The 12,866-nt window shown below is 40.6% G+C and overlaps 1 protein-coding gene across 1 annotated transcript in view; it reads left to right on the top strand.

Moving 5' to 3' along the window:
* The window catches only part of NSG1 (neuronal vesicle trafficking associated 1), a 66,373-nt gene that overhangs the window by 22,142 nt on the left and 31,365 nt on the right, over positions 1-12,866 (top strand). The window contains exon 3 of the mRNA XM_075858044.1: positions 1,689-1,805. Coding sequence (XP_075714159.1) covers positions 1,689-1,805 — 117 coding nt within the window. The remainder of the gene's footprint in view (positions 1-1,688; positions 1,806-12,866) is intronic.

Below are 12,866 nucleotides of genomic sequence, written 5' to 3'. Positions count from 1 at the left end.
AAATGCGGCTCGATAGCGTCGGCAAACATCTGCCCATTGAAAGCAATGGGTTTTACGTTGGTCTGTTCCCACGAGGCGTAAATTTACGCATCGCTGTCAAAAGACGACGCGTAAATAGACACCCGCGTCAAAGAAGTGCCTGTCACTTCTTCAGACGTAAATGGAGCCGTTTTCCATTGACTCCATGGAAAAACAGCTCCATTTACGTCCGTAATTGACACAGCGAAAAAGTGCCTCAACATGCCATTACGCCTGAAATTACGGAGCTGTTTTCTCCTGAAAACAGCCCCGTAATTTCAGCCGTAAGGGACGCTGCCTTGTGAACATACCCTTACTGACAGCAAGCACTGATCTTGAATATAGTGAGAAATTGAAATACAACATATATTAGAAAGTTGCAGACCCTTTCAGTATAGAATGATTAACCATTTTGAGATTTTCCAGTTTGATGCAAAATAAGCTTAATAATTGTACAAAGAAGTTTGAATATATAAAATGTATGAAGAAAGTTTTAAAACGTTCTAATATACAATGGGGGAGATTTTTTAATACTGAAGCACCGTCCAAATCACCAATCTGTCCTCCAGTGCAGTGCGCGCTATATTCTATAACAAGGCGCATATCCTGTGGTTGAATATGGCACAGGCTAAAAACAAATCCAGGTCACACAGATTGCAGCTCTGAAGCCTCGACCACGTTTCCCTGTACATTCAGACGTGTTCGGAAAAAGTCACAGGGGCTTCATAAAGAGCTCGAATGTCAAATTTTTAAAATGCGGAGCGATGGAAACACATAGGGGGGATTTATGAGGACTTGCGTTTTAGATGCTGGTTCTTATGTAAAGATTGCTGAAGTAAGAAGCGCCTAGTTTATTAAGAGGTGCACGTCTCTTAATAAATTAGGATCATCTCTGGCCGTCTGTGCGCCAGAAAGCCAGCTCTACTGCAGCTACGAGCCAAAGTAGACTTGCGCTATAATTTATGCGACTTTCTTAGACCATACCCTCTTCCGCTAAGCCTCACCCACTTTTTATGTAACATACCGGGAGCGGCGCAAATGCCAAAAGTCGCAGAAAACTAGCATAGAAAGAATAATAAATCCCCCCTAAAGTTTATTAGAAAGTTGCATAATTGTTTTTTTTATTATACTACCTTTTTAAGACAGCGCCACCTCTTGTTGTAATTCTGTGAAGTCCTCTCCATAGACAAAGTCCTAGTGTTATCATTTGGCAGAGATATTGGCACCTCAGCGGTTAGCCCTGCTATGTTGCAGTACTGAGTAATGGGTTCCGATTAACATCTGCATTTTCATGAGTTATCGTGTTAAATATATGAATAGTTATACCTTATTTTACCTGTGGGGGCACTGTTTTGTTTTTCCTATCAAATAATTACAGCTCTGCATTAACAATTTTACAGAGAAAGACAACTCAAGAGCTTATATTTACAGAGGTTTCCTTTTATTTTACGGTGAAATACTCTTTGAAGTCAAATAATTGGATTTTGCAGGTTGATAAAATTCTCATTACTGTGTAGTCATAGAGTTCGCACCTATGAAATATGAATATGGATGTAGTGAACTGTTCATAGACCACTGTGCTTCATAGTCCATGTATCAACCCAAAACACTCAGCTTTCTATAGTTGTATTACTCATTAGATTAACTTTCATTTTATTTATTTCTTCTAGGTTGTGGTGAAAACAAAGACTGAATATGAACGCGATCACAAGAAAGGGAAATTTCGCCCCCCGAAAATTGCAGAATTTACAATCAGTATCAGTGAAGGGGTTTCTGAAAGATTCAAGGTGAGCGATATATATGAGGCCACTAATTATGATCATGTGTTGTATGTATGAGGAATAGTTAGGATGGAACATGTAGGATTTGGAGTTTCTGATTGGTTGGGCACAGTTGTGTGTCATAAATCACGTTAAAGGTGGAGGATTTCTGAGTTGGCTGTCCTGGTTGTAAAAGACACTGTGTCGTTAAATCAAAAAGTTGAGCAGCTTTGTAAATACATTCTATTACATTACTTATCTTGTATAGAACTTCACTTACAGCCTGTATTATATCTGAGCTGCATTCAGAATTCTACAGGCTTCAGAGCTGAAATTTCCCAACATTCCCTGCTGGTTCAATGTCTGCACAGAGATTGTTCTAGTGGTCTATATTCTGGGAAGTGTAGTCCTTAAACCAGACACTCTACAGTAATCAAATATAAGAGCTTAGCTCCTGTTAAGGAGTACCTGTCCACGAGCTTGTTGACTGTTTCCATTGATAAGCAACATAACTGTCAATTTATTTCTAGATTTATTGTCCCATTATCGATCCACATATTGATGACATCAGGTAGTGCCTTAGTTGTCTCAAATTCATAAGCTCAGCCCTCACTGTGCGCAAGTCACCTAAAATCCCCTTGTAAGGAAAGTATATGTGTCCATGCCTATAGAAATAGTGAACGGGATCCCCACATGAGACCCTTATTAATAAAAGCCATGTCCAGACACTTCTGTCAGATTGATGAACTGACACACTGTCCATTGCCAGCCAAAAATCATAAATGTTCGATTGATGATGCCCGACCGCAAGGGGGCGAGCCGCACGAATGTGGTCGTGCAGCTGGGGGAGATTGGTGTTCCCCATTCTAGCAACTTCTCTATAGATGTTGGGGCCGATGTTCTGTTCCCTGAAAGGGAATACGATGTATTTAATTTTAGTTTCATTCATTAGATGTAAGTATATAGATGATATATAAGGTTTTTAGTCTTTTTTTAATGTTGTAATTTTTTATTTTTAATTTTTAAGACTTCTCATATAGTAGACACAACCACTTCCTTCCTGTATTTCCTGTATAGACAGTACAGCATAGTGCTTTATGGCAGCTGCAATGAATAGGAGCCATTTTATATAAATGATTACAGTCTCCAGGAAGTGATGGAGTACAACCCCCTCCTTGTTAATGCGGTGCTTGTATTTTCCTCCATAATTGGCCTGATTGTTGGATCAGAATATAAAATTAGGCCATGTAAGAATACGTTGAAACATTGATAAACTAAAACTTTAAGGCCCAAGTGGGAATTGGGGAGGACTTCGCCTCTAGTCGCTTGGATCCCCTTTTTTTTTTTTATCTCTAGGCTGACAATCTACTTTGGAATTGATTAGCTTCTGTATCTATATCAGTACACTGCTCATATGGATTTCTCATTTAAGCACAACAGTAGGGCAGCATATTGCAATGGGATGTGGGGTCTTAAAAGGGTCTATTTATGATTAGAAAACTAGGTCTGCTTTCTCCCCAAGGACCAGCACCGCCGTTGTCTATGGGCTCTGTCTGGTATTGCAGCGCAGTCCTATTTAAAGGGGTTGTCCAGAATTAGAAAACCATGGCTGCTTTCTTCCAAACGCAGTACCACACCTGTCCACAGGTAGTGTGTGGTATTGCAGCTCAGCTGAAATCACTTCAATGGAGCTGAGCTGCAATTCCAGACAAAACCTATTGACGGGTGTGGCGCTGTTTCTGGAAACAGACCATAGGCCATAACTAATGCAGTGAATCCATTGCCAGAAGTTCACTTATACCACCTATATTGAAGGTGTTTATATATCCCCATCCTAGTAAACACCTTCCCATAGAGATAAAACATTGCTGATTCTGCAGTACATGGGATGAGAGTTTTTTTTTTATAGGCAACAATCATGATCTACACTGGTAATAAAGTTTACAATGAACACAGTCCCTCTTCTTCTAATATATCTGTCAACAGTCCTGATTGTTTTACCTTATTTCTAGTTTTTTTTAGTATAAGAAATGGACAGAGTCGCCGTATTTCTGGGGGGGGGGGGGGGGGGTTATCTGGGGTCTGGATGGGCTATAGATGTGTGACACAAATGATCCGGGGAGTAGAGCTCGCTATAGACATAAAATAAATATTGCCCACAAGATATTTTGGACTAATGAGCATAAAAATTTCCCAATCCTATAGCAAAAATATACAATGCCATGCAACATATTCGACACCCCAAAAAAAGTGAACAGATTTGTCTGGATTACAAATGGCACTACACAGACTGGGGCAGATGTATTTATGTCAATTTGCTGAATATGGCGCACACACAGTACAGTGCGTCAGTATTAATACAGCTCCCCCATTGTACCAGCCAATATATATATATTCATAGAGTAACGCCCACATACGTCAGCCCTGTTAATAAGACTATTTATAGCATTAGCTAATAGACTTTTCCAGGAAAATGACACTTTTGATCTAAGGCCTACGGATATCTGTGTCATTTGATTTTGTCCGTACATTTGTCAGATTTGCACGATTCACTGCACAAAGGGTTCACGGTATTGATTTACATTGTAGAAAAAGAAATGACTGTGTAAGGACTGGCACTTCTTATGTCAGCTAGGTAATGACTAGCTATAGAGATTTCTGCTTTAAATGTCCATTTAGTCTATAGCCTATCTAGTCTACGTTGTATGTGCAATTGAGTGCAGTCTAACAATAGAACAATCTATTGTGTAATCTACATGCTGCAATTTTGTTGGACAGTCCCTGCCGCTCAAATGCGTCAACCATCCAGGGGTTCCATGTTATCTAGTGCAAAGCATTTGTATAATTTTTTTGTGATCGTATGGCCATAAGGTGGCACTGTTTTGTGTCTGAGAAATTATTGTCTAGGAAATAATTTATATGTTTTTATTTTGACCAGAACAAACTGTGTGTCAAACGACTTTTAGATGTTTCGTTGAAATCTTGTGAAAATTCTACATTTATGTCACTTGGTAGAAGTCACATAATATCTCAAATTCCAGATCAATTTTAAAGGGGTTGTCTGCTTTAGACAATCTCTTTATTAGAAGGGTCCCCTGACAATATGTTGATTACTGCTGAAACCCCCGGCGATCAGCTTTAATCTGTGTGGAAACACAGCAGCAAGTGTTCAATTTCCATGCAGTGCCACCACAGGTGAAACGAAGCATTGCACAGTTCACATTGTCATCAATGAGCTGCCCGTTAAATGTACAGGTCCTCCAGAGCAAGAGACGCTCTTAGTAGCCACTCTCTGCTCTGGCTATTAGATGAGAATCCTGAATGGGGAACTCTCTCTATAAACCTAGAATTCACGAATAGGGTATTTGACAATTTTTTTTTTATAGCTACACCTCTGATTAGGGATTATTAACTGCCTGTCTGTATTCACACATTTGCATAATATAGACATCTACTAAATAATGTAGAATAATAATATAGAGAAATAATGCAATTTACCAAATCGCGTTCCTGTTGGGATTCGTCAGAACGCCGTTTGGCCGTAATGATGTTATTAACATTTGCCCGTTGTTGTCTCTTTGGGATTATTCAGCATTCTGTGTTGCTATGACGTGCTGCTAGGTAGCCACAGCATCACACACGGGATATTGTAAGATTTTATGTTTCAGGATCTGACAAGATTAGCTGTGTGCTGAAAATTTCATGCTCATAATTAGAGATGGTTGAGTTCATTTGTAAGAGTTTCACCGATTCTCATATTAATTCACGATCTATCGGCCATTGTGCAATTACGGTCGTCAAACTGTAGTAAATTGATTTCTCATTGCATTTACTGGGCTGGTAGAATGGGGCAAACCAGTGAATTGAGTGGATAGAGTCGCCCATCTCATCTTATAGCTCCAAAGAGAGTCTATAATTCCATTGGGTGTGCATGTGTTACACCAACCGGTCATCTACACAACGCTGTAACATATGGCAAACATTTGGTAATCTACACTTTATATATTAATAAATACTATACAGTTAGGTGACCCCACTGAGTGCGGCATCCCACACTCTGCCCACTAATCCCGCTTGCCTGGACTGCCCACCAAAAGAACCAGTGGCGTCCAGTCCCATCCGACTGGCGACCTGCTAAATAGCCTGTGCCCCACCGATTTGCAACATTGCCATAAGCCTGTGGTTTACTCGCCCAGGAAATGCCTGTTCCATGCGTACTCTGCCACTATGCTGTCTTATCACTAATCCATTACATAACATTAGAAGGTGAAAGTATAACAAGTGCATGTGCGGTCCATGTCTAGTTCTACAATACTGAGGCTTAGAAGGTGGGCGGTATCTTCACACTGTAAGAGAACGGTCTACCGGCCCTTAGAAAACATTGTTCAATGACGATTACTGATCAGAACGGAATTGATTCTCCCATTGTATTCTCCGGGCTCGCTCTTCTCTAGTCCTAAAGTCCTAACTTCAAGCAGAGAGTCCATAGTTCTGTAATAAGGCTATGACTGCAGTCATGGAAAAATAAAGAGTCAATGTGGAACAGTCCGCTGCTATTTCTGACCGTATACATTGTCATAATCCCTTCTGCCGGCTGAGGAGAACATGAATAATTGATGGTGCTTCATAAATGTGATAATTAATAGGGGTGTCGTCTGGAGCTACCTCCTGGGTCCTCGATAATTGAGAATCATCATGCTCACTGCTGTTGTTGTTGATTTCAAGAGTCCTGAAGGATGTTTTTCTTACAAAGGCAAATATTTAGTATAATTAAATGATGCGGCATTAACTACATATCTGTATCATAGGGCTAAGTCCGGACGTGGCGGAAAGAATCTACCGCAGATTTTGATTTAAATTCACATTTACCACAGATTTTTGTATGGAAAATCCGTAGCTTCCCATTATTTCCGTGCTGATTATTTCCAATACGTGTGACTAGGGTTCTGAAAACTCCACCCACATGTATTGTACGGTAAATTGCCACAGTTTGTGGCAGAGAATCTGCACTGTAATTCCGCTACATCTGAATATACCCTTCGAGTAAAGGATTTTGCTAAGCAAACCAGTCTTTACTCGGTGCATCTAAATTATTACCAAAATAACAGGACAGTGCAGCGCTCTAAACTAAATTCAGTGTTCACCGTATACGCAATGTGGCCAAAAGTATGTGGACACCTGACTTTTACACCTATATAAGCTTGATGGACATCCCATTCCAAAACCATGGGCATTGGCTATAACAGCCTCCTCTCACCTGGTAAGGCTTTCTACAAGATTTTGGAGCGTGTCTGTGAGAATTTGTGCCCATTCAGCGAAAAGAGCAATTGTGAGGTCAGACACTGATGTTGGACGAGAGGGCATGGCTCACAATCTCCATTCTAGTTCATCCAAAAGGTGTTGGATGGGGTTGAGGTCTGGGCTCTGTACGGACACTCGAGTTCCTCCCCATTAAACTCGTCGCACCATGTCTTTATAGACCTCGCTTTGTTCCACTGATGCATAGTCATACTGGAACAGGAGAGGGCTTTCCCCAAACTATAGCCATAAAGTCGGAAGTATACAATTATCCAAAATGTTGTAGCTTTAAAGGGGCTGTTTAACAAAGCCTATGTAAAAGTTTGCATTGTTGTTTTTTAAAAAAAATAAAAATGTCTATCAGTGTGTTTGTTGCAACTTCCTAAATATATTTTATTAAAAAATATTTTAACTTTTTTAGATACAGCTGCTTTGTATCCTCTATACAGAGCATCTGTATCGTACGCTAAGACCTGAATCCACCAGGTTCGCGGGACTGACCGGTTCAGTGACAGTGGGTCCTGCGTGTCTCTGACACACAGGATCCACCATTAATCTATTACATCCAAGATATGAACTTAGATGTAATTGGTAACAGATCGATCCTGCCTGTCAGAGACACACAGGACCCGCTGTCACTGACCCCGTCAGTCCCATGGATCTGACAGATAAAGGATTCAGTGCAAGATACAGCTGCTCTGTATACAGGATACAACATGCTCGGGACATTCCCCCCTCTATTATCCAAAGTAGAGAGCTACTGAAAAGTGTCTCCCATTCTTAAGAACCCATCGTTATATCACATGGTTGCCCACAGTGATAACATGGTGAATTCAGCTGTTGGACCCTCATTCAGAGAAGGATTTTTTTTAGATGGGACAACCACTTTAATGTGAAATATTTTGTAAGGCTGACATGTGCTGCCTTCTAGGTAGATGAAGTAGATAAGTAGATGAAACAGCCATACTCATAGTAGGGTATACAGTCCCTATCTATATACTTGATTGCAACTAAAAGGACAAGAGTCCAGGACGTACAGTATTTGAGCAGGTCAACTATGGCAGAAATCCATAGCTGTTTACAAATCTGCCAATTAGATCTATGTAACGATCAATTCACATATCCACTGGTGCAAATTAATCCATACAACTATTAATCCATACAACTATTAATCCATACAACCATTAATCCATACAATCATTAATCCATACAACCATTAATCCATACAACCATTTATCCCTACAGCCATTAATCCATACAGTCTGACACTTTGCACAATTCCCATATGTAATTTGCTGTGGTCCTTAGTAGAGTCGGCACCCATTCATTGCTGGTTGAGGTAGCAGCCATTGTGATTCTTCTACTGATGGTTTTTGGAATGATGACCTTGGCTCTCGTGAATATCATTGCTCACAACTGTACCGAATTAGGTCGGACAAGTTCTATTCTCTATCATCTATATCACCTCAATTCAGCCATCTGTTTATCGGTTAATTTTTACTCTGTGCAGTGTAGAAAAGAAGCTCCTGTTGGGAAACTGTCAACATAGTCACATAGTTAAGGCCCTTGGACACGTGTCAATGATCAGGCGAACGAGTGCTCGTACAAACGCCTGTTCCCGATCATTGCACGCACTGTGATGCCGACAAACAAACAAACGCTAGTCATCTGCCGATCGCATCTATTATGTGGGGTAAAAAAACGGTCGCTTGTTGGCGGCACATGTAAACAGGGGATGTGCTGCCCATAAGATCCAAATGTATGGGGACGAACGAGCGTAATAACTCATTATTGTTGCGTTTGATTATTGCTCCGGATCATTGCTCTGTTTGAATGGAACAAACGAGCACCGATCGACATCACGTATTGTCAATCTATTCTCGTTTTACTGGCAGAATATCTGCCCGTGTAATAGGACCTTTACATAGTTGATAAGGTTGAAAAAAAACACTGGTCCATCAAGTCCAAACAATAATCCTACAGTGTGGATCCAGAGGAAGGCAAAAAACCCTGATGAGGAGGATGCCAATTGCCCCATATTAGGTGAATAAATTCCTTCCGAATATGACAACCAGAATAAATTCCTACATCAACTTCCAATCTACAAAGTCTAGTAACCATAACTCGTAATATTATACTTTTGGAGAAATGCATCCAGGCCCCTACCGAACCATCCATCAACCATCACAACATCCTGTAGCAGAGAGTTCCATAATCTTGGTGCTCTTACAGTAAAGAATCCATGTACTTATGACACCTTCTTTCCTGTAGATGTGGAGGATGCCCCCTTGTCATGGTTACCTTGGTGTGGGGCCTAGGTGTAAAAAGATCATTATAAAGATCTCTGTACTGTCCAATTATATATTTGTACATTGTAATTAGATCGCCCCCTATGCCGTCTTTTTTCTAAACTGATAGCCCCAAGTTTGATAACCTTTCATGGTACAGCAATCCGCCCATTCCCTTAATTACTTTGGTCGCCCTTCTTTGCACCTGTTCTAGTTCAGCCATGTCCTTCTTATACACAGGTGCCCAAAATTGTACACAATATTCCATATGTGGTCTGACTAGTGATTTGTATAGAGGCAAAACTATGTTCTTTTCATTGGTATCTATGCCTTTTTTGATGCATCCTATGATTTTATTAGCCTTGGCAGCAGCTGCCTGGCACTGGTTGCTAAGGTTAAGTTTACTGTCCATGCTGCTCTTTACAGATCCGTCTCTCTGTTAAGTACTTTGAGTGCACAATGATGTCTTGCAATAACTGGGTTGTGGGTCAGATTGCCTCGACTTGGGAGTGTGTACTGTCAGAGAGTTGCTAGGCTATATTTACATGGGTTGTTGGCGCTCTGGTAAATTACCACAAAAGCCAGTTCTTACACTACACACGATCCCGATGCAATTTATAACAGCAAGGGTTCCAGAACATTATGCCCCAAAGGAAAATGGAACAGGCCCTTCAATAAAACCCCAACAAAAAATGCATGTAGTTACATCTTGGGTTTGTGTCGTTATTTTCGTGGTGTGATAATGGTGCACCCTACATGATGTCCTACTATAAGACGGAACATTCCTTGTATACTATTGACATTAGTGAGGCGTGAGGCGTACTGTCTCTCCCACTGAATTCACACCCCTGAATTGACCAGACTACAAAATATTTGTTTCTGCTGAAGGGATAAGTGTTCTATCTATCTATCTAATCTATCTATCTATCTATCTATCTATCTATCTATCTATCTATCTATCTATCTATCTATCTATCTATCTATCTATCTATCTATCTATCTATCTATCTATCACTATGTAAATTGTAGATCTAAAATGATAGTCATCTTCTAAATAGACAATGAAACATATCACCATAGCAATCTCCCACGCTGTTACATTTACTTAAAGGGAATGTATCACATATACATTTTTTTTTTACTAATGAAAACTAGATACTGACATACTCTTTTTACAGCAGCCACATGGACTATAGAAACCTGTAAACAAGAGGGGACCCATTGACTTCTATGGCAGAGTTTTCTAGGCATGCTCTGTGACCTGTGCAGAGGTCATTGTGCAGGGAGGGGGAGGAGGGGAGATGTTTCTTTTACTTATTGTCAGTGCTGGATTCTGTGTTATCTATAGGAAGGTATTACCCTTCATTGTAATCCTGCCTGTGATGGTAATGAGATGACTCCCGAGAAGTGATCTCTACGGAAAAGAAAGGGATAGGAGGGGAGCTATGTCCATCCCTATTATTACTGGTGATAATGAGATGACTGCTGAGAAGTGATCTCTACAGAACAGGAAGGGTTAGCCTATTGTGGGGCTCAGAGGCCAGTGTATAAACTGCAAGATTTCAGGATTCTTTTTTACATTTAGGCCTCATGCACACGAACGCATTTTTGCGTCCACAATTCATTTCGGATGATTTGTGGACCCATTTGTTTCTATGGGCCCATACACACGTCCGTGGTTGACACAGACAATGTGGGGGCCGCAATTGTGGACCGTAAAAACTCAGGACAAGTCATTTTATGGTTCGCAATTTCGGTCCTGCACCATTGAAATGAATGCACATCTTTTGTGATTGCGGACGGCCTGCGGATGACACGTCACGGCCGTCGGTGCCTGTAACCACGGGTCATGCTACGGCCGTGTGCATGAGGCCTTGGAGAGTTAAATAAAAAAAGAAAAAGCACCCCTAAAAATAAAAAATTTTTAAGGTTTAATGTAAAAGCTAGATTTAAATAATGGGTAATTTCTTGATGATAAATTCCCTTTAACAGACAGTTTACATCAGGGAAGCTTCATACATTTGACCACTTCGTGCTTGTTTCCAGAATATCAGGCTCTAGAATCTCTATTCTACCTTATTGTACAGTGGGAGTAGAATTTCTAGTGTCATGCCTACATTTTGTATGACACTCATATTGTGACAGGTTCCATCAGTTCATAGCAGCAGTTGAGAAAACCGCATCTTCCTTCAGTGAATTTATTTTATTGTGCAAATCATCATCATACAAAGAATAGAAGCAACATTTCGGCCTGTAACAGTGGTTGGGTCTTTCTTGAAAAAGACCCAGCCACCACAACGGGTCGAAACGTTGCTTCAATTTTATGTACAATGCTGATGGGAACAATAAAAGAAATTCCCTACAGGGGATGCTGTTTTCTTAACTACTACTTGGAATATTTTTTGGGGAGTGAAGACCATCCCATATGAGTACGTGCACAAAGTTATTCCATAACAGAATCAGGAGGCGAGATGAAAGCTCGTGACAAAGTCAGGAGAGACGGGAGATGTTTAAGAAAGCTACAATCTGGATTGCCTGGCACATATACTGATACGGAGCCTGAGCCCTACACAAGAGGATAACTGTATCCGTAGCAAAAGAAGAGAAATGATATTAATAAAATCCTGGCTCCCGAAAATAGATTATTGCAATAACAATCCACTGTAAGCACTGCCATACATCTCCCTCACCAGACGCTCACCCGGCTCTATGGGATGTGTCACTTTCTTGAGCACCCTTGTCAGAAAGCATTCTTCTTTATATACCCCCTCTTGTAATGCAGCTTCTTAAAGAGCCACAAAACCTAAAGATCACAGCTCATGAAAGTAAAGCTATAAAAATAAGTCATGTATATGTATGTAAATGTCTCTGAAGCTTCTCGGAACTTGAGATATGTGAGATAAGGTAGAGGTCGTGGGGCAAGGATTTTTTTTTTGGTCATCCTGCCACTATTTGCTAGGGCTTGTACTGATACTCTGTGATTCGTAGTAAGGAATAAATTGCTTCTTACAGAGCGACATCTGATGCATCATTATGGATGTTTGGTCCTTTACGTTATGGCCCCCGCCAAAAACAGTGGGATCTGCCGACGAAAAACAAATGCATAGGCCTAAAGATTGCACAGAAAGTGTAATACATAGACGTCTCGAAGAAGTCACTCTTACGGATTCTGGCTCATAGAGAGGGACTCAAGTGGTCGATATGCTGCCGACCGTCCCCAGCACAGACTCAGGATAAAATGATCTACTGTGGTGTTATTTAGGCAATGTATGGTGGTATGTTTAGGCATTGTATGTGGTATTATGTGGAGACTTTATGGTACTGTTCCGTTTTAAACGGATGTTGTGCTTCCGTTTGTCTTCCGTTTTAAAATCAGAAGGTATTAAAATTAACTTGTCACATGACACAGGGAACACCCATAGGAACGTCACATGATCGTTTTGGCGCAGTTTTCTCTAGCTTTCAGAGTATAACCACAAAACAGGGCCATAAATAATGAATT

Source organism: Rhinoderma darwinii, chromosome 1 (genome assembly GCF_050947455.1).
Source record: "Rhinoderma darwinii isolate aRhiDar2 chromosome 1, aRhiDar2.hap1, whole genome shotgun sequence".
Classification (NCBI taxonomy): domain Eukaryota; kingdom Metazoa; phylum Chordata; class Amphibia; order Anura; family Rhinodermatidae; genus Rhinoderma; species Rhinoderma darwinii.
This window is presented reverse-complemented; position numbering and strand designations above follow the sequence as displayed.